Consider the following 17,264-nt stretch of genomic DNA (forward strand, 5'->3'; position numbering starts at 1 on the left):
ACATCAAGCATTACTTTGTGTTTTAGAAATAGTGAAATGCAGTTTGAAAATGGAAAAATACTATTTATGATTCATGCATTGTTCAAATTGTTCTATTCCGTTGTTTTCACGCAAAGCACCTACGATTATAGTTTTATTTAATAGATTAGTCTGTTACTAGTGATGAATAGTTTTTACACACAAGCTTTGTTATCTTAATATTTACATAATTTTATTTTAAAAAACTCTCGATGAATTTATTTGCACACGGCTGTTTTGTCGCATATATCCACTGTTTAGAATATTATTTCGAAATAAAACATTTATCACATGAACAAACCGAGTTTTTATTTTCTTTCATCCACTCTCAATAAATACCATACACATTTTGCATTTTTCTTTACACAACTTTTGCAACAGATTTTCTGCACGTTAGATTTTTAATCATATTTTTAATTTCGACAAGATAAGAATGATTTTTATAATCCAGCTCATTCTCTAGATAATTGAATGTTTTTATTTGATTAGATATGTTCTTCTAAATGTCAAGTGTATTAGTGGCTGTATTTTTGCATTTGATTATTCTAATTAAAAGTACTCTATTCTTTCTTTCAATTCACAATTCAATTGGATCTTGAACGGTGCCTATTGTGAATAATCAATCAGCAATGATATGCCAAGGCAACTTTATTTAAAAGACTTTTGCGGATTTTAAGTAAAAGTAACTGCGAGCCAAGTATAGCAAAATGAACAATCAGGCATTCAGTTTGGCTGAGAGACTCATTCCATCGACTTATGTCCAACAAGGACTGAATGCCAAGAAGACTCGTGAAAATCAAATAAGGCACTTTATCGAACACGTGAGTATCTGAATTCCATATTTAAGTCTTCTCAGATCTGAAATAAGTACGGATAAAAATCTAATGGAAATACTTGTTAGCGAAAATGGCCCGAGGATGGATGGGACGATGCGACCATAGAGGCCTTTTTGGCGGACCTTGCTCAAATGGACAGCAACAATTTTCCTTCAAACTGCAGTGTGGGCGAACGAGAAGCAAGAATTATTTCAAATATAGTTGCCAGGCGACATTTTCGGATGGGCCATGGAATTGGCAGATCTGGTGACCTGGAAGAAGTGCAGCCCAAAGCTGCTGGAAGCAGTCTCATGTATAAACTGGCAAATGCTCTGGTTTTGGAAGTTATTCGATACATGGGTAAGAACTGATGTTTTTAAAAGATACCGATAAAAAATCAGGGACTACCTGATCGGGAAATGACCGGAAATTTTATTAACCAGGAAAAACCCAGAATTTGATTCAGTGACCGGGATTTTCTCTCGAATTTATTAATAGGAAAATTAAAAGTATTTCATATATTTTATTACTCTAATTCTGAGTTGGAACAGGGAATCTTCTGAAAGAATTATAAATCTGAGTTGGGACAGAGAATTGATAAAATAGATTTTAAAAAATGTACGTAGAGAATTAAAATTATCCAGACTTGAAACAGGGAATTTTCGTGAACAATTATAATTTTTATTTTGACTCAAGGCAGGGAGTAACAGGGAATTTCTCTCCAGAATTTTCATTTTGGAACAGGGAATTTTTAACATGCAACAGGGATTTTGGAAAAGAATTTTTAATCTGATTTAGAAGAAGGGAAGGAAAAAAATCGGTTCCAAGTCAGAATTCGTCACAATTTGAAATTTCTCTCTGTCAAATTTTGGAAAAAGAAAGTTACCATATTTCTGAATTATAATAAAAAGTTTTGTAAATAAATATAATTTTGAATAGGAACAGATAATTTTTGACAGCCAGTTGACGCAAAGAATAATTAGAAATTTATTTTGGTCGAGAGAATTTTTTAAAAGAATTATAATTCTGAGTTATAGAACTGCGAACTTCCGTAAATAATTATGATTTCTATTTTAGGTTCACTCTAAAACATTAAATCTTGTTAAGAATTACAATTTTGACTTCAGGGCAGTGAGTTTCCGTAAAGAATTATTTTTTGACGGGAAACAGGGAATTTTTGAAAATAATTAAAAATCTAATTTAGAAGAAGGAAATTTACAAAAATCCCTCTTCCAAGTAAGAATTCGTTAGAATTTGGAACTTCCCTGTACCAATTATTGAAAAAATCCTGAATAGAATTATAATTTTGTCTTTGGTTTTATAATTTTTATTTATAAAAAGGGAATTTACAAAAACAATCCCGTTTCCAAATCAGAATTCGTTAAAGTTTGAAATTTCCTTTTCCCACTCAGAATTTGTCTGAATTAGAAAATTTTTGTTTTAAAATAAAAATGTGCCTGAATTTGAAACTTTGGAATTATAATATAAATTTTTGTAAATGAATATAATTCTTACTTGAAACAAAGATTTAAAAATTTTTAGTTTTCATTTCGATGGGTTTTGAAAGAGTTTTATTTCTTTTAACACTTATACGTGTTTACTAAATTTCATAAAAAATGAAGTTAGCCGAATTCTTAACAATAAAAAAACGATAGCCCAATTCGTAGAACCTATCGATTTGTATTAACATAATTTTGGAGATGAAATGGCAAAGTTTGAAAAATAATGTCAACTTTGATTGATAAAAAAGGAATTTACACAAGATCCCCGTTTCAAGTCAGAATTCGTAAGATTTTAAAAATATCTTTTTCCGAATCAGACTTTTCTTAAATGAATTATTTTCGGAAATAAAAAAATGCTTGCATTAAAAAATGCTTTCTTTTCTTTTGAGTCAATTTTCTCCGTAAATAAATGTATTTCTGACTTGAAACAGGGCATCTTTGGAAATACATGTAATGGTAAATTGTAATAAGGAATTTCCGTAGAGAATTATAATTTAAAATTTGGAATCAGGAATTTCCATGATTTTAACTTTGGGACAGGACATTTTAGTAAAGAGTTATAATTTCGGATTTGGGACAGAGAATTTTTAGTAAATAATTATAATTTTCACTTTGGAAAAGTTAATTTTTGAGAAGAATTGTAATTGACATGAAATTTCAGTAAAGAAATACAATTTTGAGTTTAACACAGGGAATTAGGTTCACATCTATCAAATAATTATTTGAAAAAAAAATATTTAATTTAAACGAACTCTGGTTAGGGCCAAGGAATCTTGAAAATCTGACGAATTTTGACTTGGAAGAGGGATTGTTTTGTAAATTCCATTCTTCTAATTCAGAATTAAAATATTTTTCGAAATTTACATTTCATGCCAACAATTCACTGATTAAATTTAAATTTATAATTCCTTACGCAAACCCGTTGTTCTAAAATGTTTATTTTAGAACAAGGAGTTTGCATAAAGAATAATAATTTTACCTTGGAACAGGTATTTTTTGACATGGAAGGGTAAATTTTAAGAAAAAAATTTTATTCTGATTTATAAAATCTGTATTTATTCTGTCCCAAGTAAAAAATCGTCAAATTTTGAAAATTCTTTGTTCCAAATCAGGATGTTTGAATTTCAAAATTCTTTTTTTTATAAAGTTACATTTTTCTTATCGAAATAAATGCAATAAATTGTGACTTGGAACGGAAACTTTCCGTAAAGAATGATAATTTCTATTTTCAAATTTTAGAAAAAGGCAGTTACTATATACTTCTGATTTATAATAGAAAATATTGTAATTAAATATAATTCCGATTTGGAACAGGAAATTTTTGGAAATAAACGCAATTTCGATTTTAAAAGGACATTATAATTTAGAGTTTGAGAGAGGGAAGTTCCGCAAATAATTATAATATTGACTTTCGTACAACGAATTTTCGTGAAGAATGGTAATTCTTACTTTGGAACAAGGTCTTTCTGTAAATATAAAAAATTTACTTTTATTATTTATAATCTAAATAGGAATTTTTTCTAACAATTCTAATTTAGAAGTAGGGAATTTAAAAAAATCCCTGTTCCAAATAAAAATCGTAATTCTTATGACCAAAACTCATCTGATGTTCCAACCCAGAATTATAATTCTTTTCTGAAATTCCGTGTTTGATATTATATATCATTTAAATATTTTAAAGTGTTTAGAAATCTCTTAAAATCTTGCAAAATCGTTTGGAATCAATATAATCTATTCAATTACTTTAAACTGACTGGAAATTAAGGCTCATCCACCCCGAAAATGCTAAAAAATGAAAAGTAATACACTTTAGTTTTTAACTTCCAGGAGTGAAAACCATAGCCGGGTGTTTCCTGTCCCCGATGGCCACAGGGATGAGCCTGGTGCTCTGTATGCTAACTTTCAAGCAAGACAGACCTCGAGCAAAATACGTCCTATGGTCCAGAATCGACCAAAAGTCGAGTTTCAAATCCATAATCACTGCAGGCCTCGAACCAGTGGTCATCGAAATGCAGATAGTAGGCGATGAACTAAAAACCGACATGCAAAGGCTCGAGGCACAAATGGCAGCCTTAGGAGAAAGTGTAGCTTGTGTTCTCACCACAACAAGTTGCTTTGCACCCAGAGCCTGTGATTCTATCGATTCCATCGCAGCCCTTTGCACTCTCTATAATATTCCACATCTAGTCAACAATGCATACGGGTGAGCCTCAACATTACATGAACCGAATTACATGAACCGAAAATTACATTTGAACCGAATTTTTCGAAAGATGAGCAACGGTAGAGTTCAAGAATAACTTAATAAGTTTCAAAATCACTTTCCCTTTACCCCCAATTCCCTATTTCCTATTTTTACTTTTTTTTTTAAGAATTCATTTTCCCCCTCTTTTAATGAAACTTGCTCTTCTTCTCGTTTCTTTGGTAAAATACTAACTGAATGACTTTTTTTTTAAATTTGTTGAAAGTTGACTTACTAATTTGTTAAAAATATCTTTCTACATTCTCATCAGAGAAGGTATTAGATTTGTGTGAAATTTGACCCACCCAGTTTTTGTCAAATGTCCACGTTTTGAGACCCCCTGAATCCGAAAAACAGGTTTTTATAAATGTGTCTGTCTGTATGTCTGTCTGTGAACACGATAACTTTTGAAAATATTAATCTATTAGATTTCCCTTTGGTATACTCGTTTAGTGTCATAAACTAAAGGTCAATTTCGTTAGCCAGCCATTTTGGATGAAAATTCAAAAAGTGGGCACATTTTTTGACCACTTTTTTAAAAATTCAAAAAACAACGCATGATACGAAAAAAAGTCTGAAAAAGAAAAACGTTGCTTTTTGAAAGCCCTACAAGATTATGATAACAACTTTTTCAATTATGTCAAAAAGTTAAAAATTCAAAATTTGATCGTACCTAAAATGTTTGAAACCACATTTTTTCAAGATTTAAAAATTCTATGTACGGTTGTTCATAGAAATCAGAAACTGAAACAATCTATCCCCATGACTTTTTTCTATAAAAGGAAAGTTATCAGAGTTAGAGCATTTTCAAAATCCCCCAAAAAAAACTAAAATGAACATATTAAGCCAAAAAACGCATGATATGAAAAAAAGTCAAGAGAAGAAAAACTTTGCTTTTTGAAAGTCCTACAGGACTATGATAACAAGTTTTTTAATTTGTTCGAGAAGTTGAACACTCCAAATTTGATCGTACCAAAAATAATGAAAAATCCAAAAATTCCATTTTTTGGTCAAACTATGCAAGATACGAAAAAAATGAAAAAGTTCAAATTGCGCGCCTTCGAAAGAACTACAAGTTAAGAATGAATCACTTTTCGATATAAGCTACGAGAAAAAATGAGACAAAACTTGTTTATCCAAAAAAGAGTTATAATTTTTGATAGGACAGTTAGTTTTTGCTTCAGTCGTGAAAATAACATTCTAAATAAAAATGTTAAATTTGTTTGAAAAGACGACACAAGGTATGAACTTAAATTACAAGACAAAAGTTGTTCGCATAAAAAGATCTATAAATTTAGTATTAATTATTTTTCGATAGGAAGAGTAGATTTCCTTTTATTCGTAAAACATAAGATTAAAAATGTTAAAATTAACTTTTTGGAAAAAGCACAGAAAAGACGAAAGAGGACATAGGCTTTTATATAGGACCCTACATAAGTTCCTGTATTAGACCCTATGCAGATGCGCAGTAGTTTTTATTTAATCGTAAAAAACAACTTTAAAAATAACAAAATTATAAAAACAAGGAAATACGAATTAGTATAATTCAATTTTTATGCATATTATGAATTGTAATGATATACATTTATTGAAATAATACATGTTTCAGAGCAGCTGAGAATACAATTTAAAGCAAAATAAGAAACAAATACAAAAATAATCATGATAAATACAATTTGCTTTTTATTTTGCAATTTTTTAATAAGTAATCCCTGGTAGAGTTACATAAAAAATGTATTATAATTGATATAAAAGTGTTATTTATAATGTAGAAAAGTTGACAGGTTGGACAAAATCGAGTGCGAAGCACGAGATTCGTGATGAGAATGTGTTCGTTAAAGCCAAAAGAGCTTTAACAAAAGAGAGTTCAAAATCACAAAATTACATTTGTCGTTCCGTTCACCTTTGATTTTAAAAGGTCTGTGCCCGAATGCGGAAGAAATGCAAAAAATAAACGCGGAGTACAATTGCCCTCAGTCCTGTGCCGTAGGTGCGCTCAAACTCTCGAGCTAAGCTCTTTTAACGAAAGAGAATTCACAATCATAAAATTACAGTGGTGGATGTTTTGAGTCTTCATTTTTAAATGTTTGCACAAGAATGTGCGAAAATATAAAGACCGAGTGCATAGCGCGAGTTAAATACATAATCGAGCGCGAAGCGCGAGAAACAACAGTCGCGCGCCCTAGGCGCACTCAAACTTGCGAGCGAAGCGAGCCGCGAGCATAGCGCACGATGACAGTGTGCCTGCGTAGCGGGCAGATTTTTTGCTTGAAGATTCATGTCTTTGTTTGAACATTTAAATATTCTATTTTTGGTAGAATATTTGTCTTTTTTAGTTAAAAAATTATTTATTTTGTTGATAATTCGGTTTTTGTCGTTTTTTTTTAGAAATAATTTTTGAACTAAAAGTTTCAATATTCTATTTTGGTTGAAAATTGATATTTTATAGTTAAAAGTTCAACTATTTGATTGAAATTTCATGTATTTCGTTAAAAATTCCTGGAAAATTAATTTTCTTGGTTAAGATATCATCTTTTTGGTAGAATGTTGAACTCTTTTATTGAAATTTTTGTTTTGAAGATTCATGATTTTGGTTGAAAACTAATCTTTGTGTAAATATTCCATTTCAGTTGAGCATTGATATTTTTAATTGAAAATTAAACTACTTAAGTTCTTGAAACAGAGTTATAGAAACAGAGTTTCAATTAGACTGGTTAATTAGATAGAATATTATTTTAGAGGCCTAATACCAGTGGTATCATCAGTGGTAATACCCGTATCGTACAAACATTAAATAACCACTGGTATTTGGCCTCTAAAATAACGTTCTATCTAATTAACCAATCTAACCGAAACTCTGTTTCAAAAACTTGAATTTAACAACTGGCCTCGAAATAATAACATCTATGAAAAATAATTTCGATCGAAATTAAGGAAATACAAGTTCTAAAATAATTGTCATTGTTGGTGCTGCGGTGACGCAATTGGTAGAGCCCCTCACATGTAATGACGAGATTGTTGGTTCAAAACCAGCCCGCAGTGAATTTTTTAGAAATTATTTTTCTCGTGTTTTCAATTAATTTCGCCAAAGATATTGGTATTAGGCCTCTAAAATACTATTCTATTAAACTACTTAGTCGAAAATTCGTCTTTTATGCAAGAAAGTTAATATTCTTAGTTAAAAATTAATCTTTTTGATTGAATGTTGAACTCTTTTATTGAAAAATTAATTATTTTGTTTTGATGATACATAATTTTAGTTGAAAATATATCTCTGCTTGAAAATTTCATTTACCTGTTTTATTGAAAACTCGTTTCTTTTTTTGTTTGAGAAATAATATTTTCAACTAAAAATATAAATATTCTATTTTGGTTAAAAATTGATCTTTTCTAGTTGAAAATTCAACTATTTGATTGAAAATTCATATATTTTGTTAAAAACTCGCCTTTTATGCTAGAAAATTAATCTTCTTGGTTAAAAAATCATATTTTTGGTTGAATATTGACCTCTTTTATTGAAAAATTAATTTCTTTTGAAGATTCATCATTTTATTTGAAAACACATCTCTCGAAAAAAATTTTATTGAATTATTTTGTTTAAAATTCGTTTTTGTTTGTTTCGAGAAATAATTTTTTTAACAAGAAATGTAAATATTCCATTTTGTTGAAAATTGATATTTTTCATTGAAAATTGATCTTTTTCAGTTGAAAGTTGATGTATTTTGTTGAATATTCGTCTTTCATGCTAGAAAATTCTTTTTTTTTGTTGTTGAAAAATAATTTTATAAACTAAAAGTGTAAATATTCCATTTGGTTGGAAATTGATATTTTGAATTGAAAATTAATATTTTTAAATTGAAAATTCATCTTTTCTATTTAAAAATTCAACTATTGGTTTAAAAATTCATGTATTTTATTGAAAAATCGTATTTTTTTAGTACAAAATTAACATTCTTGATTTGAAAATTAATATATTTTATTAAATTTTCAACTATTTGGTTGCAAATGAATTTTTGGCTAAAAATCATATTTTCGGGTTGAAAATTAAACTATTTTGAAGAAAGTTACACTGTTCGGTAGAAAATGAACATTTTCGTTGAAAATTCATATTTTTGGCTGAGAATTGAACTATTTGGTTAAATATTCAACTACTAAGCTAAACGTTGAACAAATTAATTTTTTTCAGATTACCCCTCTTGTTGCCAATATAATTTCTGTGTTGAAAATTAGTTTTTTTTTAGTTAAAAATTAACTTTTCTAAAAATGTTTATATTGCATTTTTGGTTGTAACTTTCACCTTTTAAGTTGAAAATATAATAATTTGGTTGAACTACACCAAAAAGATTCTTTCGGATTCACTCCTTTTGTTGAAAATTAGTTGTTTTTTTGTTGTTAAAAATTAATTTTTTATCTACAAATTTAGCTATTCTATTTCTGGTTGAAAATTGATATTTCATGGCAGAAAAGTAATATTTCTTGGTTGAAAATGAAATTTTGTTTCGAAAATGACACTGTATTCTAAAAAATTCGTCTTTTCGGCTAGTAAAGTCAACTGTTTTTTTATTAAATTTTAATTTATTTGTTTGAAAAATCGATCATTTGTTTGAAAATGCATCTTTATAGGGTGAAATTTCAACTATTCTGTTAAATACATCTTTTTTGCGAAAATTTTATTGGTTTGTTGAAAACCCGTCCTTTTGGATTGTACTTTGCTCAAAACGATTTTTGTTTTTGTTGTAAAAATTAAACTATTTTGTTTAAAATTCGTATTAAAAAAAATTGTTAAATAACAAAATTTAAATTTTCTATTGTTCATTTAAAATTAATATTTTTCAGTTAAGGATTCAATTATTTGTTTGAAAATTTATTTTTTAGTTTAAAGTCCAAGTATTTTGTTGAAGATTGTTTTTTTTGTGTTTAATATATTCATATCTCTTGATTGAAAATTCATATATTTGGTAGAGAATTAAAATATATGGTTAAAAATTCGTTTTTTTTTCGTTTAATTTAGCTGATTGAAAAACTAATCTATCTTGGTTGAAACTTTAACTTTCATCCGAAAAAATCGTCTTTTTTAGCTTGAAAATGCATCTTTGCAGTTTTAAAATTCAACTATATCAATCAATTCATATTCTTCTGTAGAAAATAAAATTCGTTTATTGAAAATGCAATATATTTCAACTAGAAAGTTGAGACATTTAAACTGTCTCCTATTGAATTCAATATCGTAAATATATTAATTTTATTTGAAAGAATTTTCCCCCTATTTTTGTGAATAATAAAATTACGGTCGTCAACGAGAGGGGTTGGGGAGGGGGGTCAAAATAGCCAAAATGTAGTTTGTGCTGTAAAATAACCGTGGTTTATGGACATGCCCTAATAATATATTTAACTATTTTTAAATTCGAATATGGGTCAACTTTTGAAACAGTTTACAGAGTACAAGATGCATGCACCTGATCCAAGAGGCTTCAAGAAAAGGGAGAGTGGACGCCTTCGTTCAAAGTACAGACAAGAATTTCCTGGTTCCAGTTGGTGGAGCGATAATTGGATCATTCGATAAAACTATGTTGGATCGAATTTCAAAAATGTACCCAGGTCGTGCCAACGCGAGTTCTGTGATGGACGTTATGATAACGCTTTTGAGTCTTGGAATGGCAGGATACAAGCAATTGATTGCACAGAGAAAGGAGATGTACTCTTATCTGAAAGAAGAGCTTGGAAAAGTGGCCAACAGACACGGAGAGAGACTCCTGGACACTAAAGGAAACCCCATTTCTATGGGGATGACGCTACAGTGCTTGAGCCATCAACACGATAACAAACAGGTCACAATGTTGGGTTCAATGCTCTTTCTTAGGAACGTCAGTGGAACGAGAGTCATCACAACCACCGACTCGAAACATATCGTTTCGCACAAATTTGAAGGTATAGTTGGATCGGTTTTAAAAGTACGATCTAACTGCAATTTTTTATGTATTTAATGTACATATTAATATAAGAATGCCGTTTAATCACAAAAATAATGTAAAAGTTAAGAATAACTATTATTGTAAATAGTGTTTGTAACCAAATATTTTAATTTTACGTATTTTCAGTGTTGCATTTCCCTTAACTTTTCAATGATTGCAAATCTTGCTGAAAATAATATATCTTTGATAATAATCGGTCAAATATAATAATATAGATGTTTTTTTATATGAATTTTAGTCAATTATATTTCTTCTTTTTCAGCCTTTCAAAATCTTAAAAAATCTAAATTTTGTGTAAAATTTTATGGAATCTTTTTTAATTTGTTATCATTTTTTAAATTCTTTTGAAGCTTCTGAACCATTTTTTATATCATTCGAGTTTTCTCTCAAACTTTTAATAAACACTACAAAATTATAATAATGCGTTAAAATCTTCCGGATTATTTTCTGACAATTTTGGAAATTTTTGAAAATCTTTTTAAATATGCCCTTAAAATTGATTGACAAAAAACAAAGAATAATTTTGAATTTTCCAATTTTAGAATAAATATTGGTAAACTATAAAATAAAAAATTATTATTTTCATGCATTGTACAGATCGAAGGTTAAAAAAATCCACGCTATAATTTTCAATGCTCTAATTTGAACAAAGAATCGACTAATTGATTTTTTTTTAATTATGTAATTTTAAGCAATTTCAGTGAAAAGCATTAAAACTTGATACATTACAATTTTTTTAATTAACACTTTTTAAAATAGAAGTTAAATTCGTTTTATTTTAAATGGTCAAAAATTAATAGTTGTTCAGTTGTTATTTATATATCAAAATTTGTTTTGAAATCTTGTTATATATTTTTTAAAATCATTTTTTAAAAAGAAAAATCGTTAATATTTTTTACAGGAATCTTAAGTATATTTTGTTATTATGTGAAGATCTTAAAAAATCATTTAAGACCGTCAAAATCTTATTTAAAGATTTTCAAAAACATATATTTTGTTAAAAAAATTTTGGAATCATTCCAAATTTTAAATTATTTTTAATCTCTTCAAAACTTCTGTTAACCTGTTAACCTAATCTAATTTTTTCTAAAATAATAATTGTTCTTTTTTATATTTCCAAATTTGTTTTTATTTTAAACTCTTTTTAAGTATTTTGGAAAAAAGTAAGTTTTAAAACAAAAATATAATTGAAAATTTGCCCAGAAATCTTAAGAAAATTTTTTTCATTATCTTCAAACTTTAAAAATCTTTAATCCTTAATCAATCCTGCAAAAAAATAGTCCCTTAAAAGTTTCTAGTTTTTGTTAAAATTTTGTAAATCTTCCGAAATCTTCTTAAATATTCTCTTAAAATTAATGTTCTAAGATAAAAAACCATTTTTAATTTTCATATGAATATTAATGAATGTTTCGTATATAATTTTATTTTTAATTATTTGGAATCTTTTCAACTTTTGAATTATTTTTGAAATTTTTTTCAAAACTTCTTAATGTCGTTTTAAATGATTCAACTTTTTCCTACCATCTTTGATAAAACCTGCAACATTTTTTAATTTGCCCGAAAATCTTTTTTTTTAAAATACTTTTAGGACTAATGACGGGGTTTATACTGAATATTCCAACTTTTTACTCGGAAATAAGAATTTTCAATAAAAATGTAAATTTTTAGTTCAAGAAAATAGTTTAATTATTCACCAATTAGTTGAATATAAATATTTATGGGAAGTTTCCACCAAGAAGAATAATCTTTTACCACGTGAAAACATAAATAATATAGTTAAGTTTTAAGTTTAAAAATAAATATTTCAAAAACACGACTTTTCAACTAAAAATATTTACATTTGCAACCAAATCAATTTTTAACTACAAAATTGAATTTTTATCTAAGAAGATTAAGTTTCTACCAAAACGCAATGAATTTTCTACAAACTAGTTACATTTTTCTCGGAACAAATTAATTTTGAAATGAGAAAATTAATTTTCAACGAAGATTATTTTTCTACCAAAAAAGAATAATAAATTTTTAGTTAAGATGAATTAATTTAAAATAAAAAAAGAACGAATTTTTAACAAAATAGTACAATTTTCCACCAAAAAAGATTAATCTGAATGAAACAGAGGCCTTCATAACCAAAAAATATCAACTTTCTAGTAAAAGAAATGAGTTTTCATACTAAAAAGAAGAATATCACACAAATGGAATTTTCTAAAGATTTACCAAACTTTAAGTTACTGCAATAAATTTTAAAGATTTAAATTTTTTTATGATTCAAAAGTTTTTACAATAGAATTCAATATGAAGTGATTCCAAAAGATTTTAAAGATTTTAGGGCATTTTCAAAAATTCGAAGGCATTTGAATAGCCCTAAAAATATCAAGGGTTTTCAAAAGAATAAAAATATTTTAGAGTATTTTTAATAGATTTCCATAATTTAACAAGAATTTTGTAGATAGTAAGGTATTTTAAAAAATGCAAAGTAATTTTCAAGAAAGTTATAAAACTTTAAGGTATTTTAACAATCTTTAAAGATTTTAAGATTTTTAAAAAGATTCCATTACAAAATATATAGAATTAAATAATTTGAAATGATTCTTAGGAATTTTAAAGATCTTTAAAAAATTTCAAAAGTTTTCAAATATTTTAGGGTATTTAAAAAAATTCAGATGTATTTCAACAGCTTTACAAAATTTTAAAGGATTTCAAAAGATTAAAAATAAATTAAGACATCTTTAATCGATTTCAATAATTCCAAGGGATTTTGAAGAATTTTAAAGATTATATGAGGGTATTTTAAAAACCAAATACTTACATTTTCCACTAAAAAATATCAATTTTCAATAAAAAATGGAATAGTTGAATTTTAAATTGAAAATATTTTCGAACAGTAGTAAAAAGGATTTTTAAGAAAATAGTTCAATTTTTAACCAAACTGATCGAATCATCAAATAATATGAAATTTTTTTTTTAAATAATTGTTTATACTAAAAGTTTAAATATTCCATTTGGTTTGAAATCGATATTTTTAATTGAAAATTAATATTTTCTAATTCAGAATTGATCTTTCCTATTTAAAAATTCAACTATTTGTTTAAAAATTCATGTTTTTGATTGAAAAATCGTATTTTTTAGTAGAAAATTAACCTTCTTGGTTAAAAAATCATCTTTCTGATTGCATTTTGAACTATTTTATTAAAAAATTTGTTTTTTAAAATTTAATCATTTAAGTTGAAGATTTAACGCTGGTCAAAAGCTTTGAAAGATTTCAAAAGATTTGAAAGATCTTAGGGTATTTAAAAAAATTCAGATGTATTTCAACAGCTTTACAAAAATTTAAAGTATTTCAAAAGATTTAAAATAATTTAAGATATTTTTAATCGATTTCAGTAATTTGAAGTGATTTCGAAGAATTTTAAAGATCATATGAGGGTATTTTAAAAACCAAATACTTACATTTTCTATTAAAAAATATCAATTTTCAACAAAAAATAAAATAGTTGAATTTTTAGTTGAAAATTTTAATTTTGAACAAAAATAAAAAGGACTTTTGAGAAAATAGTTCAATTTTTAAACGAACTGATTGAATCTTCAACTGAAATAGTTCAATTTTCAAGAACAAAAAATTTAATTTGACTAAAAAAGATAAAATGTCAATAAAAACTTGAATAATTAAATTTTAAGTTCAAAAAATTAATGCTCAACCACAAGGAAGAATTTTCAACTAAAACTAAAGAATATTCAATTGGAATCAATAACATTTTCAGGTAAAAAATTACATTCCACAAAAAAAAACTAAATTTCAGAAAAAATAGTTGAATTTTCAACCGGGAATAGTCGAATTTTATACCAGAAAGATGAATTTTAAAATAAAATGATGAATCTTTTACCAAAATAATTGAATTTTTTTATCCAAAAGACAAATTTTCAACTGAAAAAATATCTTTCAACCAAAAATTCAATAATTACATTTTTAGCCAATACATGAATGTTTAAACAAAGAGATGAAGTTTTATGTAAAAATATATAATATTCAGCTGGAATAATAGTTACATTTTTAGTTTAAATAAACTAAATAATTTTCAACCAAAAAAATTAATCTTCAACTAAAGCCGATACCTTTCAACCAAGTAATTTTATTTCCAACCTGAAATTTGATTTTTCAACCGGAAATAAGAAATTTTAAACAAGAAGACTAATTTACCAAGAAAAAGAAAATTTTCTAAAAAAATCTATTTTTAACCAAATATGATTGTCCATGAAGTAGTTGAATTTCTTATTTTAAACAAAAAATGCATACTTAAATTTTGTTTTGAAGGAATCAATTTTACACCAAACTGATAAATTATTCACTAAAATGATGAATCTTCAACTGGAATAATTGAATTTTATATCAAAAAGATGAATTTTCAAACGAGAAAATTAATTTTCTGCAAAAAAGCCGAATTTTTCAGAAAGTACATAAATTTTCGAACTAGTTTAATTACTAAATAAATAAATAAAAATTAAATAATAAATTATAAATTGAGATAATCTGAAAAAGCTGCGACTGTAGAGAAAGTAAAAATCACTTTTCTCAATTGACCAAAATCATTAAAATATTAAAAACTTAAATTTTACTACGATCAAAAATAAATGCCCATTTTTTAAATTAAATCTCCGGTCATTTCCCAGTCAAGAAAGTTCTTCGTCATTTCCTGGTTTCCCAGTCAAGTCGCCACCCTGATCAGGAAAAAGTCAATGAATTTCAAAAATGAAGTTTTTCGGCCACCCTGAATAAAATTATCTGCGCATTAAAAGTCCGAAAAGAATGTCTCTGATTAAAAATAATCATTGTGCAGGTTGGGGTGCCCACAATAGTAATTATCCAGTGCCATATATAACAGCAGCGGCAGCCCTTGGTATGAAGAGATCAGATGTAGATGCTTTCATCCAAAGATTGGATAAAGCCCTAACCAAAGTTAGACGAAGGTCGGCCCAAGTGACACCAACAGCATCGCTGGCCGGGTCCAGCATCAACGGGGATACAAGTGGTGCTGGAGGTCCAGGGGAGTCTAGCACAGCTTCCACCAGCCGAGCAAGTAGTAAAGACAGCCTGCGGAAATGAACCGTAATCAACGCAACGGGCCAGTCGAATCAGCACATTAATCACAACTTGTAAGCACCTGCTTACCAGTCCACCTGTCTCTCAAAAATATCTCCAAGTCCAAAAATGTCTTCACCAAAAAGCCAAACCAGGATGTCTACCTGATTTATGATTTTGAATTCCCGGCCATTTCTCGGTGTTTATTCCGGGCAATTGCTCATTTTTCACGATCATTTTAAAAGAGTTCAAAAGGTTTGGATTATTTCAAATATTTTTTAGAGATTTCAAAATTTCGGTCATTAAATTACAATTCTGAGTGGGAACATCAGATCATTTTTTGTAATTAGAATTGTAATTCTGAATTTCAATTGTTTTTTAATTCCCTTTTTCTAAATCAGAATTGGAATTATTTTTCCAAATTACAGCTACATGTCAAAAACTCACTATTTCTAGTCAGAATTATATTTATTTATAAAGCTTTCTATAACAATTCGAAAATATAGAAATTGCCCTTTTTCAAAATTCCGAAGAGAGCAGTTTTAAATTGTGATGAATTCTGTCTTGGAAGAGGGATTTTTTGTATATTGCCTTTATCTTCATTAGAATTAAAATTATTTTTCGAAATTGCCGTTCCATAACTAAAATTCTCTATTCTAGCTCATTTATTTATTTACAAAATTTTCTATTTTAATTCAGGAAATTAGTAGCTCCCTTTTTCCAAAATTCGAAAGAGACCATTTTCAAATTGTGACGAATTCTATCTTGGAACATGAATTTTTGTACATTTCCTTCTTTTAAATCAGAATTAAAATTCTTTTCCAAAATTCCCGCCCAACGTCATAAATTCCCGGTTGACAATACAAATTATAATTATTTACGTCAAAGTCAAAGCAATTTCCAAAATCTGACGAAATTCGGCCAAAACTTCTGATCAAAATTTAAATTATTTTCCAAAATTTCCCGTTACATATAAAATATTACCTGTTCCAAGACAAAATTATAATTCTTTACGAAATTCCCTTTTCCCAAGTCAAAATCAAGATTCTAAAGAGAATTTTTATGTTTAATTTATTCATTCTCCGTCTAAGATCAGAATTATATATTTTTTTAAAGAAAATTTCCTATACCATGTCACAATTAAATGAATTCCAAAACCTCCCTGTTCCAAGTCAGAATTATATTTATTTACCAAATTTTCTATTATAATTCCGAAATACAGTTGCTTTCTTTTTCTTAAATTTAGAAGAGAGAAGTTTCAAATTCCAGTTCCAGCTTGATATTATATTTAATTTAAAAATGTTGCATTATAATTCAGAAATACAGTAACTCCCCTTTTCCACAATTTTGAAGAGGGAAGTTTTAAATTGTGACAAATTCTGTTTTAGAAAAGGAATTTTATTTCGAATTCTCTTTGTCTAAATCAGAATTAAACTTCTTTTCCAAAATTCCTGTTCTTTACGGAAAGTACATTTTCTTACTCAAAGTCTAAATTATAATTCTTTATAAAAATTCCCTCTACCAAGTCACAAAACATTTATTTTCAAAAATACTCTGTTCCAAGTCAGAATTAAAATAATAAACAACATTTTCTATTATAATTCAGAAATTTCCTTTTTCTAAAATTTGGAAAAGGGA

General features: G+C 27.2%; 1 protein-coding gene across 1 annotated transcript; it reads left to right on the top strand.

The window, feature by feature from the left end:
• The first annotated feature begins 694 nt into the window (after positions 1-694).
• On the top strand, positions 695-15,844 carry LOC117171818 (O-phosphoseryl-tRNA(Sec) selenium transferase). The gene is made up of 5 exons (XM_033359447.1): positions 695-839; positions 920-1,193; positions 4,163-4,538; positions 10,009-10,505; positions 15,385-15,844. The coding sequence occupies exons 1-5, from the start codon at positions 726-728 to the stop codon at positions 15,648-15,650; spliced, it is 1,527 nt and encodes a 508-aa protein (XP_033215338.1). The 5' UTR covers positions 695-725; the 3' UTR covers positions 15,651-15,844.
• Positions 15,845-17,264: the final 1,420 nt, after the last annotated feature.

Source organism: Belonocnema kinseyi, chromosome 4 (assembly GCF_010883055.1).
Source record: "Belonocnema kinseyi isolate 2016_QV_RU_SX_M_011 chromosome 4, B_treatae_v1, whole genome shotgun sequence".
Taxonomy (NCBI): Eukaryota; Metazoa; Arthropoda; class Insecta; order Hymenoptera; family Cynipidae; genus Belonocnema; species Belonocnema kinseyi.

What these genes read in the sequence shown, in the direction of transcription:
- LOC117171818 (XM_033359447.1), top strand. Translation starts at nt 726, where the DNA reads ATGAACAATCAGGCATTCAGTTTGGCTGAGAGACTCATTCCATCGACT. An exon ending in CTAGTCAACAATGCATACGG is followed by an intron (nt 4,539 to 10,008) that starts GTGAGCCTCAAC and finishes CTTTTGAAACAG; the next exon opens with TTTACAGAGTACAAGATGCA. An exon ending in CGTTTCGCACAAATTTGAAG is followed by an intron (nt 10,506 to 15,384) that starts GTATAGTTGGAT and finishes ATCATTGTGCAG; the next exon opens with GTTGGGGTGCCCACAATAGT.